General features: G+C 62.7%; 1 protein-coding gene across 1 annotated transcript; it reads right to left on the bottom strand.

Moving 5' to 3' along the window:
* Nucleotides 1-10246: 10246 nt before the first annotated feature.
* On the bottom strand, nt 10247-14035 carry ZFP36 (ZFP36 zinc finger CCCH-type). Its single transcript, XM_090054215.1, has 2 exons — nt 13879-14035; nt 10247-12521 (listed from the first exon to the last, which is right to left on the bottom strand). Exons 1-2 carry the CDS (start codon nt 13912-13914, stop codon nt 11682-11684), a joined length of 876 nt encoding a protein of 291 aa, XP_089910341.1. The 5' UTR covers nt 13915-14035; the 3' UTR covers nt 10247-11681.
* Between the last annotated feature and the right edge of the window lie 3790 nt (nt 14036-17825).

Raw genomic sequence — 17825 nt, 5'->3', positions numbered from 1 at the left:
GCTAAACACACAACAGTCCAGCAGCTGTCATCTCAACCGTAACAACAGGTAGGATTTTAATTTTTTCCTAAAGCATTATCAGTTATAGTAACTGAGTCATCAGCTGCATAACGCTAATCAGTAATATAATTATCAGTTGTAGTAATAGAGTTTTTGTATAAATCTCTGACCTATTAGAAGTCAAATAAGTGACTAATGGGATTTACAAACCAACAGTCAATATATCTATATTGGTTTATACTTCAAAAATAGCATCTCATGATTTACATACCAAATCTCTTGATTTTTGACACACTGCTGTTGGCAACACTGCGGAGAGGTGGTGCGGTCGCCATCCTGGGAGGTTTTGAAGACCTGGGTAGACAAAGCTTGGCTGGGATGATGGAGTTGGCGCTGGCCCTGCTTGGAACAGGGGGTCGCATCTAGTCCAACCCGAGGTCCCTTCCCTTGCACACCCAAAGTGTACAAGTCATTTTGTAGTGCAAGGCGTGTTCTGGTTTCATGTTGCTGTGCATCTTGTTTATATGTTGTCTGTGTGTTGTATTTGTTGTACATTGTGCCCTTTCTGGACCGGAAGCGGATGCCATCCCTTCTCCCTCATTGTGTCCAGACCATCATCTTAAGACTCCCTCCAAGGGATGGCCAGTCGCCACGCCAGTCCCACCACTTCCCCAGGAGCACCGACACCTTCGGATACTTGGCCTGTGTCAGCAGCGTTCAACCGATGCCGTTTCCGATCGGGACCAGGGGATGTCAGAAAAGTGATGTCCGGCTCAGGGGTGTAGGCTGTAGCCACGTTGGCCTAAGGACACAGGCAGACAAGGTTCTTTGTGTAAGTCTGATATCTTTTATTAAACCAACCCAAATAGCTGGTAGAGGGGGAAAAATTCTTTGCAAACTTTCGGGCACCAACACCCTTCGTCAGGCTGAGGAAGCATCTGCAGTTGGTGTGTGTGCTCTTCCTGGATGGACTGAATAGTAAAGCCAGCAGCTGATCTGCATGCGAGGAAGGCAGTCAGATTGTCTTTCTTGCACGCATACCAGCCTCTGGCTTCTTCACTAGTCATTTATTATTCTCGACTATTCAGTCTACCCAGAAAGAGCACAGACTGACTGCAGATGCTTCCTCAGCCTGACCAATGGCGTTTGTGTCCGAAAGCTTGCAAAGAAGAGTTTTTAATCCAGCTATTTGAGTTGGCCTCATTTAAGGTTCAGGCCACCCGGGCTGAGAGGTCTCTTTTTCCCCGGGTCCCCAAGAGGAGGTGGGGGCAGCACTGGCATGCCTGCTGGAGCTGGCCCCTCCTTGAACCCCTCTGGGCACGGGGAGCCCGCGCCCTCCCTGCTCCAACAGGGAAGGTTTCCCAGTCATCGCTGGCTGGAGGTTTGCAGAGACTGCCAAGAGCTCAGTCTAACGCAGCGGCTCTTAATCCTTTTAGACTCAAGCGTTCCCCCCAGCCCCATTTAGAGATTCAGCCCCTCCCCTCTCAGAAAACACCCGCTCTTTGCATTCACGGATCTCCCCCAAGGAAAGATAAGAAAGCATTTCAAACATCCAGCCTGCTCCCAAGGACACATCTTTTGGCTGAGGACAGAGCACCTGGGTCTGAGCCATGGGTGGATCTGGGATCTGGAGGGCGCGGTGCTTCGTCCCCTATAATCCAATCCACATTTTGATAGCTTCTCGTTTCTCTTGAATACTTTCTGAACAAGCAAGAGGCCTCGGGCTGCTTTATTCCCTCAAAGACGGGAGCAAATATTCATGCAAAGGCAGCAGCCTGCCTCTGCCCTGCACAGGCAGGTGCTTTAAATTTGCTGCACTGGAAGGTGCTTTAAATTTGCCACGTCCTATGTGATGTATGAAAATACGATGAACTAGGCAAGAATAAACAGACTTTTGTGGCTTCACGAGTCCCTTGAATCCTAACGGCGGCAGGACATCTCTTCTCACATTCATAAAACAAAACCTTACTGCCTCCAGCATCTTAACGGGCCCCCAGTGCTTCCCCGACTCCTGTTCATCCATGAGCTGACATTTCCAGCTAGGGTTCAAACCAGTGAAACAGGAGCTGCGGTGCCAGGACCGGCCGACACGGAGCTGCACTGCAGGAGAAAAGGCGAGTATGATGAGTGCAACATCACAAGCATTTACAAGGGGGCGGGATTTCACACTGGTGGAGTGAAGAGTTTAGGAGGAACTGGGGAGAGAACAAGCCATGCAATCAGAGGAGTCCCTCACTGCTGCCTGAATAGAAATGCTGCCACCACTGCCAGGCACTTGGTCTTTGGAGCAGGAATCAGAGGGGGCAAGTGCACCAGTACCCTGGACACCCCGGTACGGGCGCCCCATCCCATGGAGGGAGACTGGGGGGCAGTGCTGCCACAGGGCACGGGCACAGCCTCGGCGTGCGCTGCTCTTGGGGAGCTGCAGCCTTGGATCTCACGGGCTCCAGCCCCGAGTGTCCGTGGAAACAGGTCTGGGGTAGCTGATGACCGAGGAGTTCGGTGGGCGAATAATTTAGCCACCCCGATTCCTGCAGAGGGTCACGTCCTTGGTGTCCACGCAGCTTGGCAGGGACCAGCCACCCGGTCAGAGGCTAGTGGGCCTTCGGGTGCATCGTGGGCCCGAGGCAGACCCCTACGTGGGCACAGCCAGGATGCTGGCGAGAGGGGGCAGCTGGTCTGGGACCCTGTATCCTCACATCCCGTCTGCGGCCAAGCCAGAGATCCGGTGTCCCCTGCTGTTGGCTCTGCCTGGAGGGCACCCACTACCACGGGGTCACGGGACAATGCGGCCCGTGGGCGCAGCGCAGATGGCGAGGCAGGACGTTGCAAGCAGCCAAACCCGAGGGCCCCAGAGCCATTTGCCAAAAGGCTAAAGAGTCTGGGACATGCCCGGGCGGCAGGACACGTACAAGCACAGCACAGGCTTTTCCTCCTAGGAGACCGATGCCAGGAGCTTTACACCTGCGCGAGAGCAGCTGGTGCTCGAGCGTTCAGGGTCAGATCCATGGCAAAGCCAATACGAGGGTTGGATTGTGCCTGGATTTGCCAGCGCAGATAGGCAGACGCAGAGAAATGACACGAGCCAGGCCAGAAGTAGTCAAGATGCACGACATCCGTCCCACTGGTGTTACACTTAAAATGCACGTCTCGCTCACATCCGTCACACAACATCCTGCCTCCTCGAGCATCGTGATGGTGCCACCGGTACTCCGCCGGCAGGCCTTTCTGCCCCTGCGCTCATGTGACCGCACCCGAGTTCAGGTTCGCCGCAAGAGCTACAAATGCCCCGCAGGGCTGGGAAAGAGACATTCCCAGGAAGGGCCATGAGACGGCAGCAGGGCAGGAGAAAGGCCGACTTAAATAGCGGGACAGTAACACCACGAAGGAGAGGGGGCGGTAACACCTGCGGAGGGTAGAGAGTAGCAGGAATCTGGGGGATCGGTGTGAGCCATGAAGTCACCGAATCACAGATAGCGAGGGAAGGGAGCTCCAGCGGTCACAAGCAGGACCAGCCCCAGCGACATCATCCCAGCCAAGGCTTCGTCTGCCCGGGGCTTAACCACCTCCAAGGATGGAGACCCCACCACCTCTCTGGGGAGCCTGCTCCAGTGCTGCACCACCCTCCTCGTGAGACAGTTTTGCCCAATATCCAGCCTCAACTTCCCTAGCTGCAGCCTGAGCCCATTGCTCCTTGTCCTGTCATCTGCTGGCCCCAAACCCTGGGCTCCCTTGCCCTGCGTGCACCCCTCTGGGCTATGGGTCCTCCAGCCCCCTCGGTCTCCAGCAGCAGGGTGCTCCAAGGTCAGGCACCCCCCCAGGTGCCCCAGCCACGCTTTCTCCCTGGCTGTCTTCTGCCCCGCTCCAGGCCACGGCTCTCTGGCTCGGTCTCCGGCCCTCTTCGGACTCCCGCACCCCCTCGCCCCGACCATAAGTGCACCGAGTCACTCACCCCAGCTCAGCCATTAGCTCAGGAACCCCTCTGCCCACAAACCAGACTGCCTACCCCACCAGGCCCTGGGTTTATATATGTCAAGCCCCACCCCTTCTGGTCAGGTGACTCTCTGATTGGCCCCAGCCACACCTGCAGGTTGCTTCTGGCTGCAGCCTCTTCCCCTCTTAAAGAGGCATGCTCAGTGCCTTGTGGCACGGGTGAGAGAGAGGCTGGGGCAGAGGGAGAGGGCGGGCGGGCCCTGGACACGTGGGCCCTGCATGTGTACCCTGGGCACCCAGGTCCTGCATGTGTGTGTGTACATGCAGGCATGTGCATGTATATGTATGCGTGTGTCTCCAGGACACCTGGGTCCTAAGCGTGTGTGTGCACGCACAAAGCGCTGCATTTCACCTTTTCCCCACACGGAGGCACCCTTGGCCCAACCTACACTGGTCCTGACAGACCTGGGGCGAGGGGGTGTTGGGGGCAGTGACGGTGCCTGTGACTGCCCTCCCCCGCCCCATCCCGGCTTCCTGGAAACCAGCAGGAAAGGTCGGGGGTTCGTCTAGGACACAGAACCGCATTGTCCAGATCCCCTGGCTGGGATCGGGGGTGCTCAGGGCTGTACAGACCCCCCAGGCCAGGATCGGGGGTGCTCGGGGTTGTATGGACCCCCCAGGCCAGGATCGGGGGTGCTCAGGGCTGTACAACACCCCCCAGGCCAGGATCGGGGGTGCTCAGGGCTGTACAGACCCCCCAGACTGTGATCAGGGTGCTCAGGGCTGTACAACACCCCCCCCGGCCAGGATCAGGGGTGCTCGGGGCTGTACAACACCCCCCCTCGGCCAGGATCGGGGTGCTCGGGGTTGTATGGACCCCCCAGGCCAGGATCAGGGGTGCTCGGGGCTGTACAAACCCCCTGCCCTGGCCAGGATCGGGGTTCTTGGGGCTGTACAGACCCCCCAGGCCAGGATCAGGGGTGCTCGGGGCTGTACGGACCCCCCAGGCTGGGGGCTAGTCGGTCAGGCCCTCAGGGACCATGACCCCAGGGAGATGGGAGTTCAAGAAGAGTGGTTGCTTCTCAAGGAAGCGATCCTCAGTGCACAAGCCAAATCTATCCCAACACGGAGGAAAGGCAGCAAGAAGGCACAGCAGCCCCCCTGGCTCTCCAGAGACCTAGCGGACCTACTGTGGCTAAAAAGGAAAGCCTACAAAGGATGGAGGACAGGATTCACCTCCAAGGAGGATTACTCCGCGCTGGTCCGGTCCTGCAGGGACCAAACCAGGAAAGCCAAGGCTGCGACTGAACTCCAACTAGCTTCAAGCATCAAGGACAACAAAAAGCCCTTTTTCAGATATGTGCGGAGCCAGAGGAAAAGCAAGGGCAACGTTGGACCCCTGCTAAACCAGATGGGGCCACTGCCAACTGACGCCCAGGAAAAAGCCAATCTATTAAATAGGTACTTTGCGTCAGTCTTTCATCAGTCCCACGGGACGCCCATGCCTGCTGTGGGACAGGGAGATCCGGGTGAGGGGGATCCCCTACCCTCCATCAATGCTGACCTCGTGAAGGAGCACCTTGAGAAGCTGGATACCTTCAAGTCAGCCGGCCCTGACAGTCTGCACCCCAGGGCACTCAAGGAGCTGGCGAGCGTCATAGCCCAGCCCCTGGCACGGGTCTTCGAGAGCTCCTGGCGCTCTGGTGTAGTGCCCGAAGACTGGAAGAAGGCCAGTGTGGTGCCGATCTTCAAGAAAGGGAGGAGAGTGGGTCCGGCTAACTACAGGCCCATTAGCCTGACTTCTATCCTGGGGAAGATCTTAGAAAAGTTTATTAAGGAGGCCATCCTTGAGGGACTGGCCCAGGCTAACATCCTAAGGGATAGCCAGCACGGGTTTGTTGTGGGTAGGTCTTGTTTGACCAATCTCATTTCCTTCTATGACCAGGTGACCTATCACCTGGACAAGGGAGAAGAGGTTGATGTCATATATCTTGACTTCAAAAAAGCCTTCGATCTGGTATCCCATGATCACCTCTTGGCCAAACTGCCCAGTTGTGGCCTTGGCTCCACCACGATCCGCTGGCTGGGAAACTGGCTCCGTGGTCAGACCCAGAGGGTTGTGATTGATGGCAGTCACTCATCATGGTGCCCTGTGACCAGCGGGGTCCCTCAAGGCTCTGTCCTGGGACCCATCCTGTTCAACATCTTCATTAACGATGTGGACATTGGAGTCAGGAGTGGACTGGCCAAGTTCGCCGATGACACCAAACTTTGGGGCAAAGCATCCACGCCAGAAGATAGGCGGGTGATCCAGGCTGACCTGGACAAGCTCAGCAAATGGGCAGATGAGAACCTCATGGTGTTTAACACCGAAAAATGCAAGGTCCTCCACCTTGGGAGGAAAAACCTGCAGCACCCTTATAGGCTCGGCAGTGCTACGTTGGTTAGCACTACTGAAGAAAGAGACTTGGGGGTCATCACTGACCACAAGATGAACATGAGCCTGCAATGCGATGCTGCGGCTAGTAAAGCGACCAAAATGCTGGCGTGCATCCACAGATGCTTCTCGAGCAAATCCCAGGACGTCATTCTCCCTTTGTACTCAGCCTTGGTGAGGCCGCAGCTGGAGTACTGCGTCCAGTTTTGGGCTCCACAATTCAAGAAGCATGTGGAGAAGCTTGAGAGAGTGCAGAGGAGAGCCACGCGCATGATCAGAGGTCAGGAAAACAGATCTTATGATGACAGGCTGAGAGCCACGGGACTCTTTAGCCTGGAAAAGTGCAGGCTCAGGGGTGATCTGATGGCCACCTATAAGTTTATCAGGGGTGACCACCAGGATCTGGGGGAACGTCTGTTCACCAGAGCGCCCCAAGGGATGACGAGGTCGAACGGTCACAAACCACTGCGAGACCGTTTCAGGCTGGACATAAGGAAGAATTTCTTTCCTGTCCGAGCCCCCAAGGTCTGGAGCAGTCTGCCAGCGGAGGTGGTTCAAGCGCCTACATTGAACACCTTCAAGAGCAAATTGGATGCTTATCTTGCTGGGATCCTATGACCCCAGCTGACTTCCTGCCCTTTGGGCGGGGGGCTGGACTCGATGATCTCCCGAGGTCCCTTCCAGCCCTGATGTCTATGAAATCTATGAAAGATGGGGGGACCAGGTCCTGTCCAGCCCCCAACATAGCAAGATCCCCTTCTCCAAACAGGGGCCACACACAGAAGAGCCCCCCCCCCCCCGCCCCCGCTGCCGCCTGGTGGAGCTGGGAGCTCAAGAGCCCAGGAGTCCTGGACACTTCCCCACCCCCGCCACCTTCCCTTGGGCTGGAGGAAACTGAGGCAGGCCCAGGCCCCGAGGGGTGGGGTGCACTGCCAGGTTTCCCCCGGCCCTGAGATAACTGCTAGGCCACCCAGCCACCAGGGACGCAGCCCCCCCCACAGTGGGGGGAGCAGGTGGGCCATCCGGGGCTTTCTGAGGTCTTTCTTGCCCTCCCCGGACCCATTTCCCCATCCCAGGAAGTCAGGCCTGGAAATGTGACTGAGTCTGGGTTGGGTGGAGGAGCAGGCAGCAAATAACAGCCCCCCCCCGCCCCCCCAAGCCTGTGGGTTTCTCACGGGGCCACGGCAGCCTGGGGCAGTGGTTAGCACCGACTCAGTCGGGCCCAGGGGAGTCTGGGAGCTTTGGGCCGGGGAAGTGATTAGTGCTAACGAGGCTTTGGCCTGCTCAGGGGTTTGCAAGCCCCGCTGTACCCTGGCAGGGAAGGAGGGAGTGGGACTGGGTGTGCCCGGTGCCGAGATGGGGCAGGGGAGGAAGGGGTTAATGCGGGGGGGCACTGGGGGTTATCTGAGCTGAGGTTTTAAGGCTGGAGACCCCACGTCACCCAGCACCGGGCCATGGTGTCCCATCCCCATCGCAGCACCTCTGGCCTGGAAGGGGTTAAAAGCGGTAGGGGGGGCCGGCCCCCCGGGCTCCTGCCCCCAGGTCTGGGGAGGGGCAGGGTGGCCCAGTGGTTAGAGCGGGAGCTCTGCCCTGCCTCAGTTTCCCCACTCCGGCCCTGCGCTCACTCCTTCCCCACACGGGCTCCCAACCCCCGCTCTCCCCAGCGCTGCCCTTGTCCTCCGTGACCCCCACGCTTCCCGCGTGAGTCATCGTGCGACTCGTGTGAGGCCTTGCACGGGTGGTGCCAGCGGGCCCGGGACCCAGAAGCCGCTCCCACTTCCTGTCCTACTTCTCTGTGCCGTGACGCCACCGGCTCCACCCCAGAGCTGGGCGCAGCACCGCACAGGGCCAAGGCGGCTCGGGGCTGCGAACGCCAGGCCGCGTTGTACTCAGCTGCCCTGCTCCGCCCCAGAGCTGGGCACATCGCATCACAGAGCCCTGTTATACTCAGCCCCCGTTCCACCCCAGAGCTGGGAGCATCCCCTGGCTGGCAAACGACCCCCGGCACAGACACGAGGAGGAATTAACTTTTGACCCTTGGCCCTGGGGCCCTGAACTGGCCAGAGGAGCCCAGACCGGGGCCACTGGGGGGCCCCTCCCTGCCCTCCCCTAGCCAGTGAGGGTAAACTGAGGCACAAGGTGCTTGAGGAACCCCGATTGCCAGCCCGGCGCGGGGGCGGGGGGACGCGAGCAGACAGGGGGCCCCCGTCCATGTGAGCGCCTCGTACGAGGCCCCATCCTCGTGCAAGACCCCCTCGGGCAAGACCCGCCCCCTCGTGCTCACGTCAGCGCACGGGTCCGGCTCGCTGCCTTTTAAGGCTGGCGGCCGGGCTGGGCCGGGGGAGGAAGAGGAAGAAAAAAGAGGAAGGGGACAGGGTGGGGGGGCTGGGAGCTTACAGGCCCTCTCGCCCCCACACGCACAGGCATGAGCGAGCGTGAGCGCCCACAGCCGCCTTCGCACACCCGAGCGGCGCCGGTCCCGGCCTCCCCCCCATGTGAACGTGTATGTGACCTCATGACCTGGCTTTGGGGATACAAGGGGGGCACACATGGCCCCCGCCCACACTCACACACCCAAGTATCCAGGTCACGTATACACACACACAAGCCCTGTGCTCAGGATGAGCGTGCGCACGCACGTCCCGACCCTGGGAAACAAGGGGCCTCTTCTCTTTTCCATTAAAAGGGGAAGCTCGAGACCTGTGGGGGCGGGGGGAGGCTGCGAGTCCCAGACACCTGGGGTTTCGGGGGGGGGGGGGAGCTGGGGGGGCACCGGATGTCCCTGCCTGCGGCCTCGCATGAGGATGACATCACTTTTTCCAGCCCCGGAAAGTTTGGGCAGGAGACGAACATGTGCCGCGCCAGACCCCCGCCTTCAGGGCAGCGGGGGGCAGCGGTAGAACCGGGGGTGGGCGCCACATCCGCAAAGCGGGGCCAGGAGGCCTGGGGAGGGGAGGCAGGAGGATGCAGGGGCTCGAGCAGCGTGGCTGCGGCCCAGACCCCTGCGTTCGTCCAGGGGCGGGGGGCTCGGTCCCTGGCCCCTGCACATCCCCCCCACCCCTGGGCAACACGCGTGCGTGTGTGTGTGTGTGTGTGTGTGTGTGTGTGTGTGTGTCCTGGACACCTGGGCCACGTGCACGCCCGTGTCCCGGATACCTGGGTTCCACGCGTGTGCCCACGGCCGTAACCGAGACACCCCCCACCCGGTTTCGGGACCAGCCAGGCCGGCTCCCAGGCAGGGCGTGGGGCCGTCTGTGCCCGCCGCGCCCCGGTGGCGTCAGCGTGACGTGTTCGGGGCCCTGCTGCGGCTGAGGCTGGGGCGCGGCCCACGGAGCAGTGGAATGCCCCAGGCCTCCACCTGCGGCGCTCCCCGGGGGCTCAGACACCCCCTCCAGGCCTGAAACGGGCGATCCCCCCATCCACCCCCCCACCCCCGGGCTTCTCCAATGCACGGGGGCCCTAGCGAACACGGCGTCTGCTCCTCGATCCCCCAGCCCCGCTCGGCTCGACCCCGGGCCCGGCCGTACCCCGTCCTTCCGCCCCCCGAGAAAACGAGACCCATACAGAGATCAGCAGATCACAGACAGAGACGGACGTGGGGATCGGGACCCAGAGAGAGACCGACAGACAGACGCAGAGACAGCGGTAGGTAGGCAGAGACAGACAGAGATACACAGACGTGAACAAATACACACACACACATGTATATGTACACACACACACACACACACACACACACAGATGGACAGATTATATATATATGAGAGAGAGATACAGACAGCGATAAAGGGAGATCGAGAGGTGTGTGTAGGGGCAGACAGACGTAGATAGTCGAGAGACATCTCCGCCCTTCCCGCAAAATAAATCCCACAGACGTGTTCTTGTGGCTTGTAAACATTATATTTCTTGCGCGACGGCTCCTAGCACTTTTAACACAGAAAATAGACTGTTGAGTCATATATATATATATATATATTATTTCGGTAAATTACAAAACAACAAACGAAGCCCCCGAGAGATAAATAGCATATAAAATTCTGTCTGAAATAAATAAGGGGCTATAAATAGGTCGGGGCGGGGGGTTTTCTTGTTCCTCCTGTCCAGTGATCAGAGGCTTGGATTTAAAAAAAACAGACGTGTGGGAGGGGGGAGGTTGCTTGCCCCAGGCGAGTCAGGGGACAGGGAGGGGGACTGAGTTCAGATCCATGGGGTTAAGGCACATTTCAAAGCCCCCCTTTTTGGGGGAGACCCCCAAAGAGGCAGGGCCTTGAAAAATCCCCAAGGGATCTTTACTTATGATTACGCGCTGGGCTTGCGATTTCCCCCCTCTGATGTTCTCCAGTGTTTCAGGGAAGGGGGCGGGGGTGGGAGGGCTACTGAGATACACCCCCACATACACAAAACCTCCACCGTGACGGCAGGGAGGGTGGTGGCTGTGACCGGGCTCAGAGGTGCACAAACCCCTCCAGGCCTGGGTCCTTTCCGGGCCCCTCCTGGACGATACCAGGGACCCTGGGGAGGGGGCAGGATAACGGGACCGGACCCCTGGGTTTGGCCCAGAATGACATTATCTCAGCTGCAAGGGCTGATCCCAGCGCCACAACCCCACAAAGGGCTCCAGGTCTCATCCTTCAAGCACATTCGATGCTGCTGTATTTCCTGACCTACAACACGCCCTTCATGTATAACACACACATCCGTTCAGCCCCTGTTGCCATGGCAGGGGGACGGGGGGAACCCCCAGTGTGTGCCCCAAGGCTGGAAACTGTTTTTTACTTTCTCTTTTTTGGGGGGGGGAAGGTGCGTGTTGTAGGTGAAAAGATACGGTACCAACCGAGTCCAGCCTGGAGGCTCCGCCAGGCCCTGCCTGGAAGATTCACAGCAGGTGATGGGCAAGGGGTGGCACAAAAGGGGCGGGGGGGGGGGGAACACAGGAGACCCCCCTTTCCAATGGGGTCTCCCCAAAAATGCTACATACCAGCTACAATCCAGCCCCTGGCAGGATCAGGACCCCCACGCACTGGGCGGGGTGTGGGGGAGGTCCCCCTCTCCAAGGCCAAAAGGTGGTATCAACAAGGCACTTCCATAGGAGTGGGTGTGTCCGGGGGGAAGCCAGCCCCCCAAAAGTAAGAGCACCCAATAAGGAGTGGCCGTGGCCCCTGCCCCACCTCCTTCCGCCAAGGCACTGGTGAGCTCACGAGGATGGGGATAGGGGGGACCTGGTCCCCGGGCACACGGGGGCTGGGGGGCACTGGGTTTTGCCCCGCACGCCCCGCGCAACATCTGGATCCACAGGTGGGGGGGCGAGCGCTCACTCGGACACCGAGAGGCGGTTGAAGATGGGCAGGCGCCGGGCGCCGGCCCCGCACGTGGCAGGCGGCTCGAAGACGGGCGACTCGGAGCCACTGCTGTCGCCGTCGCGGTCCGAGAGCGAGGTGGACGAGGGCGCGCGGGGCAGCAGCGCCAGCAGCTCGGGCGGCGAGTTCGACACCAGCGAGTCCCACAAGAACGGCGCCGCGTGGCCCAGGCGGGAGCAGAGGCAGCCCCCGGCGCCCGGCGGGGTCTCCCCCAGCGTGGCGCCGCGGCACACGGGCGAGGGCGCGCGGGCGAAGCCGGCCGGGTCGGGCAGGCCGGGCGGGGGCGAGGGGCGGTGCTGCGGGGTGCCGGAGTAGCTCAGGCTCTGGCGCAGCGGGGGCAGCGCTGGGGGGGAGCCGCCGGGCCAGCCCCGCTCCTCGTCCGGGTGGTGGATGAAGTTGCAGCGGGCGCCGTAGGGGCACTGGCCCAGGCGGTAGAACTTGTGGCACAGCTCGGTCTTGTACTTGGGGTGCCGCGCCAGGGCCCGCAGCTCCCCCGGCCCGTGGGCGAACTGGCACTTGGCACCGTACTTGCAGCGCCCGGTCTCGCGGAAGGTGCGGCACAGCTCCGTCTTGTAGCGCGACGACGGGGCCGCGGGCGGCGGGGAGGCCGGGGGCCACAGCGGGGCGAAGCCGGGCGGCGGTGGGGGCAGGCTGATGGAGCGGTCGGCTCGGAAGCTGGCACCGGGGCTCCAGGGGCTGCGCGGGGGCCAGGCCGGCTCCGCCGGGCCGGAGCAGGAGGACGGGCGGCATCGCGGGGCCTCGTCGTCGTCCGACAGGCAGGCGCTGTGCAGGCTCTGGGGGTGGGAAGGGAGGGAAGGGGTCAGCGAGGAGTCGGCTTGGCCCGAGCCCCCCCGCATGGCCTGGTGCCCCCCCCCCCCAACCTCTACAGCTCCTAGCACTGCCCTCACTACCCCACAAAAGCCCCCCGCCCACCAACCCCAGGGCCCGGGGCAAGGACCCAGGCGTCCGGGCGGGTTATTTCCAACCCGCCGAGCGGAGGCTGGAGCTGGGCCCGGCTTCCGGCCAGGCCCCGGGGAGGAGGGAAGAGCCGTGACGAGGCCTCGGCCGAGTCTTGGCCCCTCTTAGACTGGGAGGGGGTGGAAATCAGCTGCGATAGCCCAGAGCAGGAAGTGGGGGGGGGGGGCGGTTTCCATTTGGTGCTGTCGTGTGGGGGGCAGCAAGAGCACCACGAACACGCACAGCCCCAGCACAACACACAGACGACACAGATACCTGACGGACACGGACACACACGCAGGCGCAGGTGCATGCCTGACACGCCATCAGTGCACACCTCGGAGATGGGGACAGGAGGGGGACACAAAAGACACACCCCAGAGACGCGCACACACAAACATGACACAAAAAACACACTAGACGCAGATGTGACACAGATGGCACACATCGGAGACACACGACACACCAGAGACGCACACAAACACAACAAGAAAGACGCACACCAGAGACAGGGGTACATACATGACACGGAAACACCCACAACGCGGAGACCAACACAAACGCGACACGAGAGACACAGGCGCGCACACGCGCAGCTTACGCATCTCTGATTACTTCGTTTTAAAGGTTCTTCTCTACCTGTCTTCTGCCCCCCCACCTCTCTCTCACCCCCCCCCGACAGCCAGGGGACGCGCACACACACACAGAGCAACCAGGCATCTGGTGTGCATGCGCACACACACAAGTACATGTATACACACACACACGCGCAGAACCCAGACATCCAGGACACACACATGTACACACCCCCGCCAACCTTCCTTCCCAGATCGGGACAGAAAGAGCCCCCTGCCCAGGCTGGGGCAGAGAGTCCGGGCAGCAGGCGGGCGGGGGGGGGCCAGGGAGGGGTCCGAACCTGGGCCCCAGCCCTGCCCACACCACTCTCAGCCCCTCCAGACAGAGAAAGACTCCCCGAAAAAACCATGGGGGGGCAATGACAACAACCTGCCCCCCCCAAACCGCTCCCCGCCCCCAGGTCTGCTCTACCCCCGCCAGCCCCGTCGCCTCCGTGCAGCAGAGCGGGGGGGACAGCAAAGAAATGCCGGATCTGGGGGTACCACAGAGGGGCAAGGGCAACAATTTGCCCCTCGTGGAGATGCCCCGGAGGGGCAAAGCCGGGGAGCGGCCCCTCACCTCGCACAGGGCCTTGATGTCCAGGAGGGAGCTCATGGCGAGACCGCGGGGGCCGGGGCGCGCTGTCAGCGGGACCCCCAGCGAGGAGCGGGCAGAGGCTGGGGCCGGCACTCGCCGCTGGGGCTATATAGGCTGAGGCCCCGCCCCCCGGCGATGACCTCATCGCTGTTGTAACAGGCCCAAAAAAAAAAAAAAAAAAAAAAAGCCAAGAGAGAATACGGTAAAGCCTGGGGAGGGGAGGGCTGGGGCCGGGGCCAGGAGAGCCCTGGGGCCCGCGTCAGGCCGGGGCTCGGGGAGTCGTGGGGGAGGGGCAGCGGGGGGGCCGCGTCAGGCCGGGGCTCGGGGAGTCGTGGGGGAGGGGCAGTGGGGGGCCGCGTCAGGCCGGGGCTCGGGGAGTCGTGGGGGAGGGGCAGCGGGGGGGCCGCGTCAGGCCGGGGCTCGGGGAGTCGTGGGGGAGGGGCAGTGGGGGGCCGCGTCAGGCCGGGGCTCGGGGAGTCGTGGGGGAGGGGCAGCGGGGGGGGCCGCGTCAGGCCGGGGCTCGGGGAGTCGTGGGGGAGGGGCAGCGGGGGGGCCGCGTCAGGCCGGGGCTCGGGGAGTCGCGGGGGTACAGAGGAGTGGGGCCGGGGTCAGGATCCTCAGGGGCGGGGCAGTGCGGGGGGAGGCCCGGATCGGGACCGGGGCAGGGCGAGGTCTGAGCTGGGGCTCCCACACCCCCAGGGCCACGCACGCTTGGGCCAGGCCCCGCACCCGGGCGTGGGCGCAGCCCGCCCCCCGACACCGGCCGGCCGGCCGCGGCGACTTCGCGCTAGGCCTCAGCCTGCCTCGCGCCCGCCCGGCCGCGCGGCCGGGGTGACTCAGCGGCCAGGCCCGGGGCTGCCCTGGCTCGCACAAACACACCGGGCCCGGCCCCGTGCCGCGCTCGGAGGGGGCCGAGGCTCCCGCGACGCCCCCGGCCCCCCCCGCCCGCCCGAGGGGATCCCCGGGGCCCGGTGCGGGACGGCGCGGGGAACACCTGCCGCCCCGCCCCGCCCCGGCGCTGCTCGTGCCCGCACGCGGGCGCAGGCCACCGCAGGCCCCGGGCCGGCTCCCGGTTTCTTTTCGCCTCTGACTCAGGGCCCGGTTCCTGGAAGTGAAGCGCGGGCGCAGGACAGCAGCCGGCCCCCGCCCCTCCCCCCGGGAAGCCCCTGGCCCAGGCCCAGCTGCCGGGGGGGCTCCAGGACCCCCCACGCCTGCCCCCCCGGGCCGGGAGTGAGGCGGGCGCCTGGGCCGTGAATCACGAGGGTTTCGCGGGAGCTGGGGCGGGGGGGCTGAGTCAGCCTCAGTAGCTAAAAATAGCCCGGGTGCCCCCCCCGAGCCAGCCAGGTCGGGCAGGGAAAGGCTCGGCAGCCCCCCGGACACCGGGGCCGCTCCCGGGCGGGGGGCAGCCCCCCCGCCGCCGCCTGTGCTGGGAATGCGGTGACGCAAGCAGGGAAAGCCCCGCCCCCCGCCGCCCGCGGGTTACACAACGAGCCCCGCCCCCTGACTCATCCCCCCCCCCCCGCGGACGGGGCATTTCCCAGCAGGGCGCCCAGCTCCCCTGCGCTAACCGCTGGCCCGCGCTCCCCGGCCACGTCCCCGTCCCCGTCCCGGGGCAAGGCCGGGCCCGGGCAGGAAGGGGTTAAGTCCCGCCGGGGCCAGGTGAGGTGGCGAACAATGAGGTCATGGCGGGGGGGGGGGCAGCTGACTCTGGGGTGGAGCCAGGAGCTGGGGTGCCGCGGCTCTTAGGTGCGCTACGGTAGGCGAGAGCCGGCCGCCCTGGAGTCCAGCCCCGGGACACTGAGGCAGGACAAGTGCTGGGAGCGGCGCACGCTGCTAGGTGTGCAGCTCTGCCCCTTGCACTAGTGGCTGGACGGGCGTGCACCGCCGCAGCCCCGCTGCTCTGCCCCTCACACCGTGGGCACACAGCTCTGCCTCTTGCACGAGCACCGGGAGCCGCACGCTGCCCTGTGCACGGCTGTCTGGAGCCGTACACGCTCGTGGGCGTGCAGCTCTGCCCCTTGCGCTAGTCACCGGAAAGGCTCGTGCACATGCCTCTTGCACAAGTGTCCAGAGCCGCATGCAAGGCTCTGCCCTTTGCACTAGTGACGGGAAGGGCACCGTGACCTCTGGACCCAGGAGCGCAGCACAGGGCCACGTTGTACAACGGGGCCACGAGTGTTTGGAGACGGAGGCAAAGGGCAGAGGCCGCTGGTTTGCTCCCCCCTCGGCCGGATCCGTGGGACAGTGCTCGTGCGCACTCGCACGACGGCTCCTGCCATGCAGCCTGAGGGGGTGTGCATCTCGCACGGTAGCTGCACCAGTGAATTGGGGCCTGGGGCACAGAGCAGGGCCCCTCACACGAGGGGCTGGGGAGGGCGGCAGTTCTGGCACTAGTGAGCGGAGGAGAGTGCCAGGAGCTGCACGTGCACAACCAAGCCCTCTTCACAAGTGCCGGGAGCTGCACATGCACAATCCAGTCCCTTGCGTGAGTGCCAGGACCTGCACCCACGCAAACCCAGCGCTTTACATGAGTGTCAGGAACTGCACAACCACAGCCCATCCCTTTGCACAAGTGCCAGGAGCTGCATGCACACAGTCCAGCCTCTTAAGTCCCGGCACAGCAGTGAATTCTGGGAAGGCCCCGGGAGGGGTGGGGGGCCCTTCCTCTTCCAGGAACCAGGCGAGGCTCCGGCTTCCTCGTCCTCCGGGCGGCTCCGGAGCCGGAGCTGGGAATTCCCCTGCTCCCAGCCTGGGCAGCGGGAATGTCCCCAGCACTGGTGCATCGGGAGGCAGTCCGCCCACGCCCCCCTCCCTGCCCGCAGCCCCTGGCCCGGGGGGCGGCGCCAGGAGAGGGCGGGAGGCCTCGTACGAGGCTTTGCACGGATCCAGGCCAGAGGCTGGGGCTCTTTGTGCGAGGACCTGCACTCACTCCAAGGGCCGGGATTGAGGGCCCTCGTGCGAGGACTTGCACTGATTCCAAGGGCCGGGATTGAGGGCCCTTGTGAGAGGAGTTGCACAGACCCAGAGGTAGACAGGGCCTTCCGTGCGAGGCTTTTCACAGATCCAAAGGCAAAGAGCAGGGCCCCTCACACAAGCCTCCGCCTGCCTCCATCGTGCATGTGTGTGCGCGTTGGGAGCGTATCTTCCCTGCGTCTCTAGTGAGCGCACAAGCATGTGTGCGCTAGGGAAGTATATTGCACATGTGTGCGTGCGCACGCACAAATGTGGACATCAGTGTGTACCAGGTTTGCCTTGTGCATGCATGTGGAGGGGGGAGTTGCATGTGATATACGTGACAGAGGCATGTGTACAGAGGTGAGTGCCTGTGTGAGCACGCATGCACAGGCATGGGGCAAAATGTTGGGGCGTGCACACACCTGGGGGCCTGCACACAGGCAAGGGAGTGCATGCACATGCCGTAGCACAGGGGGTGTGCACATGCGTGTTGATTCACACACATTTGAAGCATGCAACCAGTCAGTGCAGGTGCACACGTCATGCAGGACATGCGCATAGCACATTGGGGGAGAAGTGTGGGTGCACAAGTGTCATGCAGGACAAGCATCTTTAGCACGTGGAGGGGAGCACCACTGTGTGCACACGTCACTCAGGACACACATTTATCACGTCGGGAGGCCCCCGCTGTGTGCATACACATCGTGCAGCACACACATGCTTAGCATGTGGTGGGCACCTGCTGCATGTGCACACACAGGACACACTTGCTTAGCATATGGGGGGCAGGGAGCACCTGCTTCAGGCCTACGCACGCAGCCTGGGGGCTTGCACACACTTGTGACAGGCAGGCATGGGGCCCCAGCAGCGCAGCCTGAGGGGGTACTAGTGAGTTCCTGGTGCCCACCCTGCCCCTAGCCCTTCAGCCCCTTCCCCACTTGGTTCTGCTTTTCCAGGCTGTTGAAAGCCCCGTG

This window comes from Crocodylus siamensis, chromosome 6, assembly GCF_052110815.1.
Source record: "Crocodylus siamensis isolate JL-2025a chromosome 6, ASM5211081v1, whole genome shotgun sequence".
In the NCBI taxonomy this organism is placed as follows: Eukaryota; Metazoa; Chordata; order Crocodylia; family Crocodylidae; genus Crocodylus; species Crocodylus siamensis.
Note: the sequence above shows the minus strand (reverse complement) of the source record. Positions and strands in the feature narration are given on the sequence as shown.